Source organism: Panthera pardus, unplaced genomic scaffold (assembly GCF_024362965.1).
Source record: "Panthera pardus isolate Hobbes unplaced genomic scaffold, ASM2436296v1 HiC_scaffold_6, whole genome shotgun sequence".
Classification (NCBI taxonomy): domain Eukaryota; kingdom Metazoa; phylum Chordata; class Mammalia; order Carnivora; family Felidae; genus Panthera; species Panthera pardus.
In genome coordinates this window covers 871,493-893,646 of record NW_026526991.1, presented here as the reverse complement: position 1 = coordinate 893,646, position 22,154 = coordinate 871,493, and the positions used below count along the sequence as shown (strand labels likewise).

The window sequence follows — 22,154 nt, the reverse complement described above, 5'->3', positions numbered from 1 at the left end:
GTGTCTGTGACACACGTTATTAGCTCCTTTCCTTATGTGCTCATTGATTTTTTTCAATTAGTTAAGCCCGACCTATGCTCTAAAAGAATTTGAGACTGTGAAGGGTTGTTTGGTTTGAATTTATTTTACTAGGATAATTGGAAAGAGCCCCAAAGGAAGAAGTACTGGAAATATTTGTTGACATATTCGTTGAAATATCTTCTGTCTTCCAAAGAATTATAGTTATAGGTAGCAAATAAGAAGTCATGGTGAAGCCCTCGGCCCTCAGATAAGTGAGCTTGAGACCCAACTTTGTTGGGGCGCCTGGGTGGCTCCGTTGGTTAAGCATACAACCTTGGCTCAGGTCACAGTCTCACGGTTCATGAGTTCGAGCCCCGTGTTGGGCTCTGTGCTGACAGCTCAGAGCCTGGAGCCTGCTTTGGATTCTGTGTCCCCCTCTCTCTGTGCCCTTCCCCTGCTCTCACTCTGTCTCAAAAATAAGCAAACATTAACCAAACAAACAAACAAAAAAAGACCCAGCTTCATTGTTCTCATTCCAATTGGCCTCACTTCTCACCTGCCAGGCCTCCTACCTGGGCTCAGAGTTTGCCCTCTCTGGCATCACCTGGACTCTTCCAGAATCTTACTTCTCTAGCCCTCCCTTTATTGATCCACATCTCACTTGTGACTCTGAACTCTGCCAGGGACCCGCAGAACCCCAGCTCTGGAGGACCTTGGAGCTCATCCGGCAAATAACCCTCTCAGGTTATAAATACCGCCAGATGGTCCCATCTCATAAAGAGCCCATTGACCTTCAAGTCCCACTGCCGCCAGCCAAACCATGTGTCCCTCTGTATCCCCTCGCTTTCTACACCTCTCAGAAACCCTTCTCAAGATGAGCACAAGTGATCCCATCAGAGGCTGCTTCAGGGACTCACTTTCCTGGCCCTTTTTCTCATGCCCCCTCTTCCTCCTTAATCCCACACTCCTCTCGACCTAACTAACCCATTTCCCTTCCTATGATTTTCATGTCCCTCCTTGGCGTCTTCATTGGTCAAGTGTCCTCCGGTTTATAAGAACCCTTGAGGGTAATGGAAGTAAGCGTGAACCCTGCTTTTTGTGAAGGCAGTGAGAAGTGATAGGATTATGGGGCTTCTGCAAAGGATATATCCTAGACCGATTGAGGCTAAGACGGAAAGAAATGCAAACCTAGAGAGGGTGACAAGAGGGGCCATTGAACTAGGCAGAGACTTCAACAGTGATAAACAAGGTTGAGATACCCTCCGATCCAGCCATGCCTCACCTGAAAATGTCTCTTAAAGCAATAATCCAAAATATGGAAACAACTCTCTGTGTATACCACAGCATTATTTACAATTGCAAAAAAATGATGAACAACTTAAGTATTCAATAGCCATGGAACAATTAAGTGTATTAAAGTACAATCTCCAAGTGGATTCATATAATGCCATTTAAAATACTATGAAGATTATTTAGCTCTATGGAGCATGATCATGATAATGAGTGGAAGAGAAGTCCGAGTCCTAAAGTAGGCATTCACTGAGATTACAATTATATAAAAAGGTATGTGTATAAAAAATACTGGAAGGAAATCTCCCCGAATCCTAACAGAGGTTGTTAGGGTGGTGGCAGAATGGGTGTTTCTTTTTATGTTTTTCCAAGGTGTCTAGGATGTGGTTAGTTTTCATTTAGAATTGATAAAGCCACTCATTTTCTTTTTCATTTTTTTAATGTTTATTTTTGAGAGTATTTTTAATGTTTATTTTAATGTTTATTTTTGAGAGAGAGAGACAGAGAGAGACAGAGAGAGAGAGACAGAGTGTGAGTGTGAGAGCTGTCAGCACAGAGCCTGATTCGGGGCTCGAACTCACGAACTCATGGGCCGTGAGATTATGACCTGAGCCGAAGTCCAAAGTTTAAGGACTGAGCCACCCAGGTGCCTAAAGCCACTCATTTAAAATGATAAAAGAAGTGTGAATGTTTGCAAAGAAAGTAGTTAAGCGGAGAGAGTAAGGGACTGTCCTTGCCAGCCTAGTCCCATCCTGTTCCTGCGTGATTAGCACCCAGAAAATTTCCTTAGCAAACTCACCTGCCAGCCTGCCTTATTGGTTCCATCCACCAGGTGAACGAAACGATTGGGGAGCTAGATCTGAGTCCCAGTGCGTTGGCCAACAACCTGGTGAGTTATGGGTGCTGAGGTAAGGCTTGGGGCAGGAAGGGCTCCGGGAGTCCCGCCCATTTATTTGAAAGCACATTTGCACAATAGGGGTCTCAGAGATATCTTTTATCAATTAGCAGGATTTCTTTTTTGGAGCAGTTTTAGTTGACAGCAAAATTGAGCTGAAAGTACGGAGTTCCCACATACCCCTGTCCCCACGCATGGGCAAGCTGCCTGTCACCACACTGGTACATTTGTTACAAGTGATAAACCCACATTGATGCATCATTATCACCCCAAGTTCGTTGTTCACATTAGGGCTTTCTGTGCTGTACATTCTATGAGTTGGGACAAATGTGTAATGACATATATCCACCTTTGTAGTATCCTTCTTTTTTTTTTTTTTTTTTTACATTCATTTATTTTAGAGAGACAGAGCGTGAGCCAGGGAGGGGCAGAGAGAGGGAGACACAGAATCCAAAGCAGGCTCCAGGCCCTGAGCTGTGAGCACAGAGCCCGACGAGGGGCTCAAACTCACAAACCGCGAGATCATGACCTGAACTGAGGTCGGATGCCCAACCGACTGAGCCACCCAGGCGCCCCACCTTTGTAGTATCCTACAGAATAGTCTCACTGCCCTAAAAATCCTCCCCCCCCCATTTACGGCGCCCCCCGCATCTCCTGGCAACCACTGAACTTTTTGCTGTCTCCATAGTTTTGCCTTTTCCAAAATGACAGAGTTAGAACCATACAGGATGCAGCCTTTTCAGATTGGTTTCGTTCACTTAGTCATATGCATTTAAGGTTCCTCCATGTGTTTTCATGGCTCGATAGCTCGTTTCTTTTTGGGGCTGAATAATATTCCTTTGTCTGGATGTGCCACAGTTTATTTATCTGTTCACCTACGGAAAGACCTCTCGATTGCTTCTAAGTTTTGGCAATTATGCATAAGGCTGCTGCGAACATCTATGTGCAGGGTTTTGTGTGGATGTATATTTTCAGTTCATTTGGGTAAATAGTGAGGAGCGTGATTCCTGGACCATCTGGTAAGAGTATGTTTAGTTTTGTAAGAAACTGCCAAAGTGTCTCCCAAAGTGGCTGTACCCTTTTGCATTCGCAGCAGCCATGAATGAGAGCTCCTGTCACTCCACATCCTCACCGGCATTTGGTGTTATCAGTGTTCTGGATTTTGGCCATTCTAATCAGGATATAGCGATATCTCCTTGTCGTCTGAAGTTGCGATTCTCTAATGACATTGAACATCTCTCCATATGCCTACTCGCCATCTGTCTCTCTTCTTGAGTGGGGTGTCTGTTGAAGTCTTTGCCCCATTTAAAATTTTGTTTTGTTTTATTTAATTTATTTTTTTAATATATATATTTTTAAATTTTTACTTATATTTGAAAGAGGGAGAGACAGAGCATGAGCAGGGGAGGAGCAGAGAGCGAAGGAGACACAGAATCCGAAGCAGGCTCCAGGCTGTGAGCTGTCAGCACAGAGCCCTACGCAGAGCTCGAACTCACAAACCACGAGATCACGACCTGAGCCGAAGTTGGATATTTAACTGACTGAGCCACCCAGGTGTCCCTGCCCCATTTTTTGATTGAGTTGTTTGTTTTCTTATTGTTGGGTTTTAACAATTCTTTGTGTATTTTGGATAACAGTCCTTTACCAGCTGTGTGTTTTGCAGATCTTTTCTGCCACTTTGCTCCAACTAAATCTCCTAACCCCATTACCCCTGGCGTCTTGCTTTCCACCAAGCTCCTCTGTCCCCAGGGCCCAGACCTGGTGAATGCCTCTGCAGGTTTTAGCCGCACCCCTATCCCAACTTTTCTGGTGCTGACTTTTGGGGTCAGTTCATCTCTTGAGTTCGTCTTTTTGATTTATTTTTTAAAATTTAGCAGTGCCTGGGTGGCTCAGTGGGTTAAGCGTCTGACTCCTGATTTCAGCTCAGGTCATGATCTCACAGTCAGTTGTGAGATCGAGCCCCACGTTTGGCTCTGCGCTGACGATACAGAGCCTGCTTGGGATTCTCTCTCCATCTCTCTGCACCCCCCCCCAAATAAATTAAAATTAGAATTAAAAAAAAGTTTAAATGTCAGGACAATGCATCCTTATTCTAAAATATTCAAACCATCTCCAAGTATAAAAGTAAACCGTAAAATTTACTTCACTCCCAGCCCTTTATTTCCTCCTGAGAAGTAACCACTGTTAATTGTTTGTTTTGTATCCTTCCAGAGTTTTTTAAAAAAATATTTTATTTTTCTTTGTGGATGGAACTGGAGGGTATCATGCTAAGTGAAATTAGTCAGTCAGAGAAAGACAAATATCATATGACTTCACTCCTATGAGGACTTCAAGAGACAAAACAGGTGAACGTAAGGGAAGGGAAACAAAAATAATATAAAAAAAGGGAAGTGGGCAAAACATAAGAGACTCATAAATATGGAGAACAAACAGAGGGTTACAGGAGGGGTTGTGGGAGGGGGGATGGGCTAACTGGGGAAGGGGCACTAAGGAATCTACTCCCGAAATCATTGTTGCACTAGATGCTAACTAGTTTGGATGTAAATTTAAAAAGATTTAAATTAAATTAAAAAAATGTATTTTTTAAATAATGTCTCCATGGGGCTTGAACTCATGACCCTGAGATCAAGAGTTGCGTGCTCCATCAACTGAGCCAGCCAGGTGCCCAAGAACTTTTTCTATACATTTAGAAACATAGAACACATATATTTAGGGTTATCGTTTTCTTTTTTTAATGTGAGTAGGGTCATACCATAAATACTGTTTTTGTAACCTGCTTTTGTTTGTTTTTTATTCATTCATTCATTTATTTGTTTTTAGCCTCAATAACTCTTGGAGATGCTTCCAAGTCACTACTGTGGATCTGCCCTGGTCTTTTCGTGACCGCATAATATTCTATTTGTTGGATGCGGCATAATTAATTTATTCCCTACCGATAAATATTTCGGTGGTGTTTTCATCATAGTGAACACGTGAATATTTCTGTATTTGTATCTTGGGGCTCATTTGCAAGTATTTCTGCACGCTAGAGTCCTAGAAGTGAAATTTTGAATTTTGGTAAATGCAGTCGAATCGCCTTTCCCAGAGGTTCAGCCATGTTTTCACTCACGCAGCAACGAGACCATTAGCTTCACTTGCCCCTACCTACCCCACCATCGAGTAGAGCTTAGAATTAAATTGTGAATAGGGGCACCTGGGTGGCTCAGTCGGTGAAGCGGCCAACTTCGGCTCAGGTCATGATCTCGCAGTCCGTGAGTTCGAGCCCCGCGTCGGGCTCTGTGCTGACGGCTCAGAGCCTGGAGCCTGTTTCAGATTCTGTGTCTCCCTCTCTCTGTGCCCCTCCCCTGTTCATGCTCTGTCTCTCTCTGTCTCAAAAATAAATAAACATTAAAAAAAAATCAAAAAAAAAAAGAATTAAATTGTGAATAAAGGCAACATCCACACACACACACACACACACACACACACACACACACACACACAACTTGGAGTGATTCCATAGAAGTTAAGAAACCTTGTCTCTCTGTGTGTGCCTGTGTAGGCAGGAGAGGTATAGCATTAGGGACACAGACTCCAGAATAAGACGGTCTGTGTTTAAATTCCTGCTCTGCCATTTTCTCACATTGTGAAACTAGGTTAATTACTTAACCTTTATGAATCTCTGTTTTCTAGAAAATGGTAATAACAAAAATAATGTATCTACCCCATATCTAATTCTTGTTGCAAGAATTAGAGGAGTTAAAACTCATGAAGCCCCTTAAATCAGGCCTGAGAAGAGTGCCTGGCTCACAGGAAGGACATTCTATATGTATGAACGTGTAGGAGAAAAGTCTGGAAGGATACACACCAAACAATCGATGGGGTCATTTCTGGAAAGGGGGTGGTATGGAAGGCGAGTAAACATGTTTTTTACTCTGGATACTTCTGTAATGTGGTTTACAAAAGGAATGTATTTGCATGTCAGTTCTGTGATTTTTTTATGATAATTTTAAAACCAAGAGGAAGAATATCTTGCTCCCAGAAACAGGATCTGGTGGCTACTTAAGATTGTCGAGCATTGGGGCGCCTCGGTGGCTTGGTCAGTTAAGTGTCCGACTCTTGATTTTGGCTCAGGTCATGATTTCACGATTCGTGGACTAGAGTCCCATGTCGGGCTCTGTGCTCACAGTGCAGAACCTGCTTGGGATTCTCTCTCTCCCTCTCTCTCTCTCTCTGTCTCTGTCTCTGTCCCTCTCTCGCTCTCCTGCCTCTCAAAATAAGTAAGTAAACATTAAAAAGAAAAAAAGATTGCCTAACATTGGCATATCTTCTCAGGTGCCCTTCGTGGCCAGTGAGAACCAGGATAGGGCTGGTGGGAGCAACCTTGGGTCGTCATATGATCTGGAGGAAGGGATCCCTTGCCTGTCCTTCCTGTCCTCTGCCCAAGCAGCTGGTGAGATCTGTCAGATGCTCACTGCCTTCTGCCACAAGAGCCCATCCCTAGGCTACCCTGCCCAAGCTCTGCTGGCTGCGGTTTGCCCTGCCCTGTGTCCACCGGACCTTGACTGTGCAGCCACTTCTCCTGTGTCGGGGCCATAGCCAGACTGGTTTCTCCAGCCTCCATGCTGCCGTGCTGCCTGGCACCTAGCCCAGTGCCTAGTGCATAAGAGGTGCTTCTTAAGTGTGCACCAGTGAACGAATGAGCCCCAGATCCTCCTCCCCACATCCCACATCACCATGTCCCTTTTCTGTTCCTTCTTCCATGCCCTAAGTGTGGGCTCCCCACCTCTCTGGCCATGAACCTTGCTTAGCTCTTCTTCAGCTTTATTTATTTATTTATTTACTTACTTATTTATTTATTTATTTTGAGAGTGAGTGTGAGAGAGAGGGGGAGAGAGCACGTGAGAGAGACAGCACGGGAGAGGGGCAGAGAGAGAGAGAAAGAGGGAATCCCAAGCTGGCTCTGCACTGAGCGCAGAGCCTGACGTGGGGCTCGAACTCACGAACCGTGAGATCATGACTTGAGCCGAAATCAACAGTCAGATGCTAAACCGACTGAGCGCCCCCCCGCCCCTCACCGGGTACCCCTTGCTTGGCTCTTCCTTCCGGCCCCCTTCCCCTCAAGAGCTCCACTCATAGCACAGCTTCACCATTGACCCAGTGGCAGGCACATTCCTTCCGCTCTCCGCCTGGACGTCCTCACCCTAGAAGGGACTTCTCTGCATCCCGTACCCCAAGACTAGTGGAGGGGCCCCTTCTGGGCACATTGCTGGCATCCTGTACCTCCCCACTGCAGCACTGGCCACCTCAAAATCCCTGGCTTCTCCGCACTAATCCCTGAAGCCTCAGCAGCGTTCGCTGCTCTCTGCTGCATCCCCGACACAGGCATAGCATTGGCCTTGAGCAGGTGCTCAGGAAATACCTGTGGAATGAATGATATGGTTGCAAATCCTAGCTTCTCTCCTGTATCTCAGCCTCATATTCCCAGCCACCTAGAGCAGTGGCACCTAAACCTAAGTGATCATCAGACTCCCCTGGGAGGTTTTTAAAAAAACTAAAAGTGAAAAGAGCATCACGTGGGACCGTGTGTTCTGCCTGCTCTCATTTGAACACGATGTCTCCGGAAGGCTATGCAAGAAATTAAGGGTATTGGGTGGAGGGAGGCAGGAGGGAGACTTTTTACTCTACTACTTGATTTTGTACCTTGTAAATTATTTACTGGTGTTAAATTTTAAGTAGAGAACTATTCAGGAGCCACAGTACATAAACAATTCATGAGCTGAGGCAGACGCAAGGAATGAACTTCTCCATTGAATTGGTGTATCTGAAAAACTCCCCAAGTAGGGGGACAGCCCCACTTGTAGGTACCACTGTCGTCTCAGATGCACACGGCCCAGTGCTGGTCTCCTCGTTGACGCCTAAAACTTGCTGGTCTCCCAACGTTCACCTATCCGTTCTGCTCTCTCCATGTGCAAATCTTGTCCATCCCTCTTCCAAGGCCTTGACAATATGGGCTACAAGTGGCATCCCGGTAAGGACCAGAGACACCGCTGTTCCACTGCCTTGGCTCACACCCCTCCCGTTCATTCATCATGCCTTATCTTGGCCTATGTTTTTGCAGTGACAAGCGTTGACACGTAGACCTACCGGTGTGAGCCCTTTCCCCATCTACATACACCTGCGCACATGCTCATAAAGGGGGTAGAAGACTGGAGGGGGCGTTTCACAGTTTATCAAGCACGACAGATGCCTCATCGTTTCCCCCAGTGCTCGTGGGTGGTCCTCTGTGACTCTTCTAGTTCACACTACTCTCAGTTGCTTCAAACCCAAACGTAGCAATTTAGGACCTACTTGGCCCACGTGTGCTGATGTCAACTGTCCAAACAGATTGTAAATTCCTAAAGGCGAGGACACAGAATCCTCATTCTTCGTTGACTTTATTGTCCAAGAGCAGTGCCGGGCTCATGGCCGACGATCAGTATAACTTGTTGGGTCACTGACATTCATTTTTCTTTCCTTTTGTTCCCTCAGGAGGGGATGCGGGAATGGGGGAGGAGGAATCAGAGATCAAGAGAAATCTGTTGAGAAGTCAAGGGTCTGGTGATTAATAATAATAATAATAATAATTAGCCTTTATTGAGCAGCTCCTATCTGGTAGTAGCCTCCGCACTGGTGTTTTAAGATGCACTAGGGGCGCCTGGGTGGCTCAATCGGTTAAACGTCTGACTTCGGCTCAGGTCATGATCTCACTGTTTATGAGTTCGAGCCCCACATCGGGCTCCGTGCTGACAGCTCAGAGCCTGGAGTCTGATTCTGTGTCTTCCCCTTTCTCTGCCCTTCCCCTGCTCGCACGCGCTCTCTCTCTCTCTCTCTCTCTCTCAAATATAAATAAACATTAAAAAAAATTTAAGATGCACTCAATACTGTATGTATATCCAACCCTTACAAGGACCCTAGAAGGTAGGTATCATTGTCCCCCTGACAGAGAGTTTAAACAATAGCTTTTAGCCCAGGGAGCTTGATTGGAGCCCCCATTCCCACATCCTGTACCTCCTCAGAGGTATAGACAAGAGGAGGCATAGCCAGGAGGAGGGGCGGCGTGGGAGGAGGCAAGGTGGGGGGATGTATCGGTGGTGACACTCGGTGGGGGCGGAGGTGGGGTGGGAACGAGGTCAGTGACACCAGTGGCCACGGAGACCCTGGCGCCTACGGGGAAGACAGGGAGGCGCTGCCACAACCTCTGCTCCAGGCCTTTTGCGCACCAGCGGGGGAAATGGCCTGATCTCTGACCCTCGTCCCGCGCCCAGATCTGCACGAATCCCTAATGCCCCATTTCTTTCTGGTTTTTGAAGGCAATTGAGAGATTTGAGTTGGAGAAGAAGGCTTTGAGAGAGAAAAGTCACGGCGACCCCGACCCGGGAGACAGAGGCAAAAATCCTTTCTCATAGCCTTGATGGTGTTTCTGTGGGGTGTGGCTGTTGTTAGTATCTCAAACGCAGTTAAGCAGGAATCCAGCATGTCAACCGAGGATAGCTTTGTCCTCTTCTGGAGGAGTCTCATGTCTGACTTGCTGGCATTGGGCAAGTTAGGAGGGAAGGACGGCGCACTTAGAGACCGCCTACTAGGTGGCACTTCTCCTATTAAATCTTTGCAATGCCCCCAACTGTGGGCTAGGTGCCGCTGAACAGAGTTTACAGACGAGGGAACAGGCTGGGGGGCAAGGGGACAGCTTGTCTGCGGTGGGTCCTGGATCCAGTGAGCCAGCAACTCAGGCGGGGACCAGTGAGACTAACAGTGTGACTGTCCTCTGGCAGCTCAGGCTGAGTGAGTGAAACATCACAGCTATGATTACTGCACAGCGATGCACAAACCTCGTGGTTACATCCTTTCTCTTCTTCCATTCTTCTGCAGACAAGAGTCCCAGAAAATCACAGCATGTTTGCAGAGGCTCGGAATCTAGGAATGTCAGATCTTTCATCAATAAAAGGGTAAGGGATCTGCTGCTGGGTCTCTTTCTGACTGGTTTCTGCTGGGCATGAAATAGATCTTAGTCCTGGGGAGGGGACGCTTGGCACTTGCATGGTGATTGTGCAGGAAAACTGCAGAGTGCCCTTTTTAGAGGATCTTAAAGTAGTTCGCGCTCTCTGTCTCTATCTCAAAACAAATAAATAAATACACTTAAAAAAAAAAAAAAAGTAACTCAGCCCCCCAAAATGTTTCCAGCAGGTGCCTTGGGTGATGGCAATTGGTTTTCTCTTTCCACTTTTCTGTATCTTCACATTTTTTATAGTTGTTATATTGCCTTTTTTCCCCAGAAATTCATAATGAATAAACCCAAGGGGGAAACTGTATGCTCCAAATTATTAATGACAGTAATGTTAATTGGAGGTAATCCATGGGTAGTTAATTCAATGATAGCCCACCTTCATAACAGGATCTATTCTCTGAAGCGATAAATTTGAAGACAGTGTAGCAATGTGGAAAATCTAAGGTGGAGAAAGCAGGACACCGTGTGTGTGTGTGTGTGTGTGTGTGTGTGTGTGTGTGTGTGTGTGTATTTATGTATTGTAACATGAGTCGAGTTATATCTGCATATTTGTAAACATGCTCAGAGCCTGAAAGGGAAAATAGAAATAATGTAAATCATTTGGTAAGAGGTGCTGGAATAATGTAAATCATTTGGTAAGAGGTGCTGGGGTCCTGAATGTGCCCCCATTTTGTCCAGTTTCTATAAGCTTGTTACACCATCTTCGTGATAAAAAGGGGAAGATATCCTCGTTTTTAGTTTTAGTTTAAACTGTCAAATGATGGACCTCATTTTCATATCTGCTTTTTGTTCCAGAAAACAGCAGATAAAAATCTGCTGGTGGAGCTGTACCAGCACCCATATAAATTTAACAGCGCTGTGCCGAACAGGCTTCCAAATGGGGTGAACTTCTGTGACATGGTGGGCAATGTGGTCCGGGCTGAGAGAAACCGCCTTAGTGGCAAGGTAAGGAAAGAGAGTGGGCAGCTCACCAATGTTGCCAACTGTGTGATCCCCCTGCTGTGGGCCCAGCTGTACCCCAGCTTTACAGCAACCGTGTGGCAGACAGACACGGCCGTCCCCGTTCTATACCCCAAGGAACTGAGTCAGGATCACTAAGTAAGTCAGTTTCCACGGCCAGACAGTTTGCAAGTAACTGAGCCGAGATTAGAACCCAAGCCCATGTTCCCTCCAAAACCTAGATTCTTCCTTCCTGAGCACTCATTTCCAGACTTTTTTTCATTTTTAATTTTTCATTAAAATTCTTTTTAATGTTTATTTATTTTTGCGAGAGAGAGACAGACAGAGCACAAGCAAGGGAGGGCAGAGAGAGAGGGAGACACAGAATCCGAAGCAGGCTTCAGGCTCTGAGCTGTCAGCATAGAGTCCGACGTGGGGCTTGAACTCACAAACCGTGAGATCATGACCTGCGCCGAAGTCAGACTCTTAACCGACTGAGCCACTCAGGTGCCCCCAGACTGCTTTGATCATGTGTCTTATTGGCAAAAAATTTTGAGCGTGCACCATCATGATCTATGTTTTTTTGTAAATGATATACAGACATGCTCTGTTGTCAACTGCTACATTATATATTAGTAATCTTAATTTCTTGTTTTTCTTAGTTAGACATTAGTTAGAGTATTTTCCTCCCACGCCCCTTGGTGCCCCTTGGGGAGAACAACCACTTGGAGAGCAGTGCATTGGAGCACGCTGGGTTCCTTGGGAAGCAGGGCGGAGGGTGGGGGCGGTATTCCAAGGCCTAGAATATGTGAGACCACTCAAGAGGTGGGGATGAGTGCAGAGAGGTGTGGGGAGGGGAGGAAGCCCAGGAAATGGTATCCGCAGCCCTACAGCTGGTCTCATCGCCCTTCATGGTGTCCCCAAAGCAGCTCCAATCGTCGTCCCCTGCCGGGACCCAGGTTCTTAGCCTCGTCTACCTGTACTTCCTACTGCTGCCTCAAACCACTTACTACCCGTCTCTCTCTCTTGTCTCCTCCTCCCTCTGTCCTTTTGTCTCTCTTTCCCTCGCTCCTCTCTCCCTCTGCCCAGCCACCTTCCTTCACTCCCTCCTCTCTTCACGATTTCTCCCCGCTGCCTTCTCTCCAGCGGCAATGTCTCTGCCTCGGCTCCGTCGGTCTCATTCCTCTGTGTCTTGCGTTCAGACTTTCTAAGAGTGATGGTCTGTTGGGGCCAGCCGCCGCCCAAGATGACAGTGGTATTTCCAGCCCCTGGCTCCAGCATGGACTGCAGTCAGCAAGTGGACAGCTGCCTTTAACCAGTCGGTAGGGGCTCTGGGCCCAGGTGCCTGGTCCCCTGCCGTCTTTGGCAGAGGGGTGGAGGAGCGGCAGGCACACAAACCCACAAACCGCAAGATCACGACCTGAGCCAAAACCCAGAGTCAGAAGCTTAACCGACTGAGCCACTCAGGCCTCCCACAGAAAGCAGATTCTTATGGAGTCCTTCAGTTTCCCTCTGTCGTCTGGTTGAGGAAGCTGAGCACATACAGGTTCAATAACGTTGCTCAAGGCCACACAGCTTCTTAGCATAAGAGCTGGATTTGAATCCAGCTGGATTCAAAGTCTGTGCTCTCACTGTATGTTTTCTCTAAGGAAACGTGAGGAACGGTGAAAAAGACAAAGCAGAGAGCTGGGCTCAGAGAACCCCCTGCCGATGAGGGAGGCTTATCCACGCACCCTGCCCCCAGCTTCCATAGGCCCGAAGGGAGAGCCAAGGAGTCTCCCCCTTTGCATCCAAGAGGGGGCAGGAATGGGATCTCTTTGCTCTTCATAATGCTAAGAGGCCGCGTGTGTGGTGTCTCTGGGGTCAAGCTGCCTGCTCCGGAGCCTCCCCGGCCATGCGAACTTGGGCAAGAGTCCTACACTTTCGGACCCTCCCTTTCCTCTTCTATAAACCGGGGATGCCTGTAGCTACCACCTAGATGGTAACAAGCGAAATGAGGTGAGGCGTGAAGGGCACAGCCCTGTGCCAGACGCATGGTAAACATTCAACAGATATTACGTGTCATTACGCTATTCAGATGGTAGTTCTGGAATCAGAGTCAGGTTACCGGGTCGCCTTGCAACGAAGTCTGAACTTCCTGCCCCTCCGAGTTCGCTGAAAATTCCGATTTTACAGTTGCGTGTGCTTACCGTGAACCCCGCAGAATCTCCTGGTCCAGTGGCTTGCAGCTGTGTGGCGTGCGTGTTTGTTGATTGCCGCTGAGCGGAGTAGGTGACAGAACGGGGAAGCTGCCTCCAGTTACAGATTCCGGTGCTGGCTCTGCCACTTGCCGGCTGTATCTCTTTGGGCAAGAGACTTCAGCTCTTCGGTCCTCAGTTTGCTCGTCTGTAAAATGGGGGTAGTGGTAACACGCCTGGTGTGATTATCTTAGCGGTTAGATGAGAATGTGTAAAAATAGCTGGAAAGGCAAATAGTCGGCACTCACTAAACTAAAAGGGTAAGTGTTTCTTTTAAGTTGACTCCAAAGATGACGGGTGGGAAGATGGTGTGGTTAGCGACAATAACAGGCTGTGGAACACAGGGAGGAAAGGCGGGTTCTGAACGGAGAGGATTATTAATCTGGTTGTGGCTCCACAGCCACAGTGAAATAATGAAACAATGAAAAATTGTGTTTTCAAAGACAACGGCAATAATAATGTGAATTTTGTTGTTGTTGTTGTTGTTGTTGTTGTGTTTTTTTTTTTCTTCCCAAGTCTTTCTGTTCCGATAGAGAATTAGAGAAGTTTCTCTCTTCTCCTTCTCCAAGAGCCATATGGCTGGATAGCTTCTGGTGGATCTTTCACGAGAGGTACCAGGTAAATCTGCGTGCTTCTCTCCCTTGCTTAAGTTACTTTTCTATGGAATAAAGCCCAGTGTCTCTAGCATGGGCTACCGGGCTCTCTGATTCTATGGAGCACCCCTGCAGCCCCATCTGCCACCCCTTCCCTTCCCCACCCGTGCCTCGTCCATCCGTCCTGTGCTTCAGCCTCCGCACAATGTCCCGTAGCCCCCTGAGCATCAGGAACTGGTCCCTGACACGTGGCTGGTCAAGCACAGGGCCGGGAGCAGGGTCGGGACCTCCCACCCCAGAGTTTGCGCACTTTCTTCAACAATCCGCCCCACGTGTAAATCTATTTCATAAATCCTATAAAAACCAGCGTACTACTTCGTAAATGACAGGAGGTTCAACCTCTCGAGAATAAGAGGAGTACGTATTTAAGAACCTCAGGCCTTAGCCGTTTCATCAGGAGGCTCTAGTAATTCCTTCTCCACTCTTCTTCCTGGTAGCCAAACAAGGAGATCCAGAATGAGCTGTTTGATCGGATATCCCAACACTACGCGTCTCTCTTGTTGCATGAATCCAAATCCCACTATGAAGAGGCTCTCTTAAAAGTGAGCATCAACCACTGCTGGGAGAACAAAAAATCACGCTAATGCCAATAGAATGCCCTTAACATTCTTTCTGTGAGGGAGTAATTAGTAAGTTGTGCTATATTCATACACAGACTTCCAATGCCGCAGTCACAAAAAAATAAGGTAGATCTATATATGGCGTATTTTAAGTGGAAAGCAAAGAAATTTCTAGAACTCCGTGTTTAAAAATGTATATGTATATATGCATGTGTGCCTATGAATAGAAAAAAAAAAAATCTGGAAAAATACTTACCCAGCTCTTAGCAATGATTATCTCTGGGGAATGAGGTTGTAAGAGACTTCCTTTTCTACTTTAAATATTCCTGTAGTATTCAAATAAGCATGTGATTTTAAAATTAAAAAGTATGAATATACATACATTCACAAAGACTGATTTAACTACATAAATAAATTACCACAAAGTTAAAAGGCAAATGCGAAACTGCAGAAATCACGGAGCATATACGTCACACAATGGAAAGAACTCTTACAAATCGGGACGCCCGGCTGGCTCAGTTGGAGGAGCGTTCATCTCTTGGTCTCGGGGTCGTGAGTTCGAGCCCCACGTTGGGTACAGAGATTACTTAAATACACAACAACTTAAAAAAAAAAAAAAAGAACTCTTATAAATCTTATGAAATCCCTTCTAGACCAGTGGACAAAGTACCAAACCAGAAATTCATCAGGGAAGAAATACAAATGGGAAAAAAAGTTCACCCTTAACAATCGTCAAACATACAAATTAAAACAATAGCCATTTGATGCCCCTTTTTACCTGCTGGATTGCATGGATTAAAAAGAATAATTGCCAGGGTTGTGAAGGATCTAGGGAAATGACACTCTGACGGTCTGAGAGAGAAGTGCATCGTTACATTTTTGCTACGATAAGCCCCCAACGTATCATCGCTGCTATGATTACTATCGTGATTCCATCTTCTGGAAGTCATAATCGAATACTCGGGAAAAACTGCTTTCACTCATGCATTCCACAAAGTTTTGACTGCCTGCTATGTGCCAGACATAGAGACGGTATCCACCGATGGGGGTGTTGAAGTAAATTTTGATATGCCTACTCAGCACAATATTATGAAGTTCACTCGTGGGGAGAAAAATCCTGAAGAGTTTATAACAACCTGAGGAAGCGCTTCTACTATGTTGTTAAATGAACAAAGCCAGATAGAAATGTATAATTTGAACTCAACCGTAGTTAAGAAGGGACAACAGTTCCACGCGTGCAGAGGGGAAAAAAATAACAGTCGTAGTACTTCCTGTAACCTCTGATGGGTGGGTCAAATGTATCTTGTCATCCGGGCTACTCTTTGGAGGTGGCAGAAGGGGCTGAGCCGCAGACCACGTGCAGAGGGAAAGCGAGAGGGGGAGGTTGCTGGCCAAGCCTAGCCTGAGGTCTGAGGTGGGGTCCCCAGGTAGGGTAAGGAGTCCACCAAGATGTGGGCCAGTGACAGATAGAAACTGCTCCCCCCATGAATGGAAGGGCAGCACGGTGTCAGGTGGAGAGTTTTATCACAGATCCTTTCCACGGTCGGGGGCTCTTTTCTGGGTGCGGAAACGTCCAGAACATGGCCTGAGCTCTGCTTCCCCCCCCCCCCCCCCCCCCCGCCCCCGCCCTCCCCAGAGGCTGCCATCACTTCTGAGTAAAGCCCTGTACACCAGCTTCTGTTGCTGCTTCCCACAGTCCTGGTTCAACACGCACGATTTCAAGTCGGACATCTGCAACACAATGAGCCTGTGGATTTCGGGTAAGAGGAGCCTGCTCTGTCCTGGGGAACGCGATTCCGGAAACACTTTTCTGCCTGAGCCTAGGTCATAACACCCTTGACTGAGGCAGCTATCCTCTGCTCTCGTTGACGTTCAAGAAGGTAAGGTGTGCGGTTAGAGCCCCGTGGAGTACTGATCTCGCCTGCTTCCGCAGAACAGTTCTGAGATGTTCTTAGTCCCTTTTTGTGCCCGGTGCATCTGTAGGGAGCAGGCTCCAGCCGAGCCCCATTAGTTGGCCATGTGCTGTGGGCTGGTGGATGCAGAACTGAGCAACCCCAAAGCGTATGCTGGTTGGATGATCCCAACCTTCCTCCCCCGGGTGACTCCATGTGGCCCAACTGTAGTCCCCTTGTCCCTGCTGCCCGCACAGTGAGTGCCCAGGGTGGTGTTTGCTTTTAACGACTTTTCACTCCCCTTCCCCACTCCCCTCTTCTCAACCTAGATTATTTTCTAAGGCCCTTAAAATCTCCTACCTATTGAGAAGTTCCTGGGTCCTAAGTACTGTGCTAAGTAAGCACTCTTTTACATTTCCTATTGTCTTGGGGGTCTCCAAGTCATTCCCACATTAAGGTATTTGCTAGGCGAACTCTCAGGTCTCAGCGTGTAGGAGTATTGACAGCCAAGATTATGGCAGTGCAATGAGGTTACACAGCTAGGGAATATTCTTTTTTTTTTTTTTAATTTTTTAATGTTTATTTATTCTTGAGAGAAAGAGAGCGGGAGCAGGGAAGGGGCAGAGAGAAAGGGAGACACAGAATCTGAGGCAGGCTCTAGGCTCCGAGCTGTCAGCACAGAGCCTGATGTGGGGCTCGAACTCACGGACCATGAGATCATGACCTGAGCCGAAGTCAGATATTCAACCGACTGAGCCACCCAGGTGCCCCCAGCCAGGGAATATTCCTAAGGGAAATGACAGGCAGGGTCTGGAGGAATTCCTGTGCAAGCTTCCTCATGCTGTCTCCCTTCCGTGAGGAGTTAGGCAGGGCACTGTCATCCCTCTGCAACAAAAATGCAGCAACACGTGTGATGTTTCTGCCCAGCCCGCTAGAGACACAGCACCCAAGCTTTCTATTGGGGGCTGGTCACATAGAGACCTCTGTCTGTCATGTACCAAAATTCCGGGAAAGCAGGTGTTCAGCAGAAGCCACACTGTTTTACAGCTTGCCACTCTTACCAGTTAGGGGAAAAATTTCCCCCAGCTTTATTGGTATAATTGATGCATAACATCGTGTATGTGTAAGATGCACAACGTAATGATTTGACGCACGCATATGTTGGGAAATGTTCCCATAATGAGGTTAGTTAACACATCCTTCATCACACATAATTATCATTTTGTTGTTATGGTGAGAACACGTAGAAGCTACTCTCATGACAACAGTCAAATATACAACACAGGATTGTTAACTGTAGCCATCATGCCGTAGATCCCTGGGACTCGTTCCTCCTATAACTGGAACTTTACCCCTTTGACCCACATCTCTTCATTTCCTCCATCCCCAGCCCCTGGCGACCACCAGTCTATGCTCTGCTTCTATGAGTTTGGCTTTTTAGCTTCCGCCTATAAGTGAGATCACGTAACAGTGTTTGTCTCTCTCCGTCTGCCTAATTTCACTTAGCATAATGCCCTCAAGGCCCATCCACATTGTTGCATTGTCTGGCTTTCCTTCTTTTTGTGGCTGAATAACATTCCGTTGTGTATATATATGCCACATTTTCTTTATCCATCCACCCGTTGACGGACACTCAGACTGTTTCCATGCCTTGGCTATTGTGAATAATGCTGCAGGGAACCTAGGGGTGCAGGTGTCTCTTTGAGACTGTGATGTCATTTCCTTTGGAGTAGGATTCCTGAATCATAGAGTCGTTCTATTTTTAATTTTTTGAAGAGCTTCCATACTGTCTCCCATAGTGACAGTACCAATTTACATCCCTTCCAACAGTGCACAGGGTTTCCTTTTTTCTACATCCTCTCCAGCATTTGTTACCTCTGGTCTTTTTGATCATGGCCATCCTAGCAGGTGCGAGGTGATATCTCACTGTGGTTCTGGTTTGCATTTCCCTGTTGGTTAGTGATGTTGAGAGCCTTCTCACATATTTGTTGGCCGCGTCTTCTTTGGAAAAATAACTGTTCAGGTCCTTTGCCCATTTTTAACCAGATTATTATTATTATTATTATTATTATTTATTTACTTACTTATTTTTGCTAGTGAGTCTATGAGTTCCTTATATGCTTTGGATATTTAACCTCTTATCGAACGTATGGTTTGCAAATATTTTCTTCTCTTCCATATGTTGCTTTTTCGTGCTATTGTTTCTCCTGCTGCACAGAAGCCTTTCAGTTGCACGTAGTCCCATTTGTTGATTTTTGCTTTGTTGCTTGTGCTTTTGGTGTCGTAGCCAAAAAGTCATGGCCAAGACCAATGTCAGAGAGCTTTTTCCCATATTTTCTCCCAGGAGTTTTATGGTTTCAGATCTTACATTTAAGTCCTTAATCCATTCCAAGTTCATTTTTGTTAAGTGGTGTAAAAATGAGGGGTTTTCGGTTTCATTCATTTGCATGTGGCTGTCCAGTTTTCCCAGCACCATTTATTGACGAGACTGTTTTTTCCCCCATTGTACATTCTTGGCTCCCTTATCAAATGTTAGTTGACCATCTATGTGTAGGTTTATTTCTGGGTTCTCAATTCTGTTTCATTGATCCATGTGTCTGTTTTTATGCCAGTACCATACTATTTTGATTTCTTAGCTTTGTAATATAGTTTAAAATCAGTGTGATGTCTCCACCTATATTCCTTTTCAAGATTGCTTTGGCTATTCAGGGTCTTTCGTGGATACATACAAATTTTAGGATGGTTTTCTCTACTTCTGTGAAAAATGCCATTGGAATTTTGAGAGATTGCATTGAATCTACAGATGGCTTTGGGTATTATGGATGTTTCCACAATATTAATTCTCTTGATCTATGAACACAGCATATTTTTCCGTTGATTTGTGTCTCCTTCAATTTCTCTCATCAGTGTCTTACAGTTTTCAATGTACAGACTTTTCACTTCCTTGGTTACATTTATTCCTAAGTATTTCACTGTTTTTGATGTTATCATGAGTGGGGTTGGGTTGTTTTCTTTATTTTTTTCCCACATAGCTCCTTGTCAATGTATAGAAACCCAACTGACTTTCATATGTTGATTTTGTATCCTGAAAATGTACTGAATTTGTTAATTCTAACAGTTTTTTGGTGGACTCTAGATTTTTCTGCATACGAGATTGGGTCATCAGCAAACAGAGACGATTTTACTTCTTCCATTCTGATTTGGATGCCTTTTTTCCTTTCTTTTTTCTAATCATTCTGGCTAGATCTTCTGGTACTATGTTGAATAGGAGTAGTGAGAGTGTCCACCCTTATCTCGTTCCTGGTCTTAGAAGAAAAGCCTTTCTTCACCATTGAGTATGATGTTAGCTGCAGGCTTGTCATATGGGGCTTTTGTTACACTGAGGTGTGTTCCTTCTGTACCCACTTTGTTGAGTGTCTTTATTGCAGAAGGATGTTGAATTGTGACAAATGTTCTTCCTGCACCGATTGAGACTATCATGATTTTTATCTTTCCTTCTATTAACATGTATTATGTTGATTGAGTGATCTGTGGCTATTGAACCATCTTTGCATCCCAGGGATCAATCTCACTTGACCTTGGTGTATGATCCTCCTAAAATGATGCTGAATTCAGTTTGCTGGTACTTTCTTAAGAGGTTTTGCATCTATATTCATCAGGGACATTGGTCTGTAGTTTTCTTGTAGCATACTTAATCTGGATTTGGTATGAGGGTAATGCTCACCTCATAAAATGAGTTTGGGAGTGTTCCCTCCCCTTCAGTTTTTTTGAAAGAGTTTGAGAAAGATTGGAGTTAATTCTTTAAGTGTTTTGTAGAACTCACCTGTGAAGCCATCTCGTCCTGGGCTTTTCTTTATTTGGGAGGTTTTTGATTACCGACTCAATCTCCTTACTCATTATCGGTCTGTTCTGCTTTTGTATTGCTTCATGATTCAGTGGTGGTAGGTTGTACACTTCCAGGAATTTGCCCACTTCTGGGTAGTTAGGGCAAGTTATATCAGTGTAAAGAAATGTTTACCAGACAACTCGCAGATGCTAGCCAAAGGCCAAGTTCACAAGCAAGATTTTCCAAGGAGAGCAGCCTTGTGCCTGCTCAGCCTTTTCTGCACACCCATTTAATCCTCTTAACATATGCAGACTCCAAGAAGTCCCACAGCCACCAAACAGGGGAGCAGGCGTTCAGGTCCAGGCTGTCCGGCTGCAAAGCTAGGTCTTGACCACTGCTCCATCCTTCCTCTCATTTTCCGACTCTTTTCTTCGCTTCGCCCTTCCTATTTCCCGTTTTGTCCAAGACTGTGCCTCCTTCCCCTAATGCATTCTCAGCAATAAACCCCCCCATCCACTTGCTTTGTCCAGTGGAGGCAGCATCTTTGCATAGGTGGTCAAAACTTCTCAAGTGATCCTTGGTCTTTTCCTTTCTACACCAAAGAACCGAGGGAGAAAGTGGAATCCTTCTAATGTCTGAGCGTTCAGGTTCCAGAAGCCAAGACTCTGAAGCACGTGGTTTTCTTACAAGAAAAAGCATCAGCCCCATTAGTGTCACCATCAAATATTTAGGGAGAACCCATTTCTGGTACTTAGCTAAGTGTGATAAGATGTTGGACAAATACTTGCTAAGCACCTGTTTGTTATGTGCTAGGTCCAGAGCTAAGCCCTGGAGGTGCAAAGGTGAATAAGGCCCAGGTCCTGCGCTCAGGGAGTTCCCAGTCCAGCAAGAGCAGAGGAGATGGGCAGGAAAACCAAAGTCTACAAACCCTTCACATTTGTGTACACAGGGTCACGTGTCCTGGTGTGATCGGATCAGATCTTGACACTCACGCTGTCTGGAACGCAGGGCGAACTTCATCTCCATTTTCTTTGTTTTGTTTTTTTAAGTTATTAAAATTTTTTTTAACGTCTACTTATTTTTGAGAGAGAGAGAGAGAGAGAGAGACAGAGAGACAGAGCATGAGTGGGGGAGGGGCAGAGAGAGAAGGAGACACAGAATCCCAAGCAGCCTCCAGGCTCCAAGCTGTCAGCACAGACCCTGATATGGGGCTCGAACTCACGAACCACGAGATTATGACCTGAGCCGAAGTCGGACGCTTAACCCACTGAGCCACCCAGGCGCCCCACCATCTCCATTTTCCAGAGGAAGGCACCAAGCCGACCTAGAGAGGAAGGGGGGGAGCTCCCCCCACCTCCACAAGGCTCAGGGCCACTGTAGGGTGGGGCTAATGCTAGAAGCCCCGCCTCCCTAGGACCAGCAGGGGGCTCCTGGAGGAGAGGCTCTGGCTTCTGTTTTCTGCTTCCCTTCTCTTTTATGGAGGTTTTCACGATCCCTCTTCATTCTCTGTTAGGTATATATCCTTGCCTACAGAGCTATAACAGCTGGGACTACTCGGAACTAGATCCAGAGAGATTCCGGAGAGAAGAATTAATTTTGCAGAGAAAACGACTGTTAAAGAGTAAGGTACCACTTGTGGACTTTAGCCCCCAGTGGCCCTGCCACACCCAGCCGTATCCAGTAGAGGCAGGGCAGGGCCTTAGTATTGAGGTAGTCGGGCCAGGTTCCCTTTGACGCTCCCCTGTCTGGTCACCAAAATGACTGAAATGCTGATGTTCAGGGTGCACTTAAAAGTCAGCGCAACATAACTGCTGGGCTGCAGGGGTGGAATTTTGT

General features: G+C 46.1%; 1 protein-coding gene across 5 annotated transcripts in view; it reads left to right on the top strand.

The window, feature by feature from the left end:
• Window positions 1–22,154, top strand: part of FAM227A (family with sequence similarity 227 member A) — a 70,930-nt gene that overhangs the window by 243 nt on the left and 48,533 nt on the right. For 3 of the 5 annotated variants that reach the window (XM_053894813.1, XM_053894814.1, XM_053894816.1), the window contains exons 1-6: window positions 9,341–10,152; window positions 11,007–11,156; window positions 13,904–14,005; window positions 14,478–14,582; window positions 16,237–16,360; window positions 21,832–21,939. In XM_053894813.1, the coding sequence (XP_053750788.1) occupies window positions 10,009–10,152; window positions 11,007–11,156; window positions 13,904–14,005; window positions 14,478–14,582; window positions 16,237–16,360; window positions 21,832–21,939 (733 nt within the window). In that variant the 5' untranslated portion in view covers window positions 9,341–10,008. Of the gene's footprint in view, window positions 1–2,096; window positions 2,180–9,340; window positions 10,153–11,006; window positions 11,157–13,903; window positions 14,006–14,477; window positions 14,583–16,236; window positions 16,361–21,831; window positions 21,940–22,154 lie in introns of those variants that run through there. The other 2 variants (XM_053894817.1, XM_053894815.1) reach the window with 2 other exon arrangements.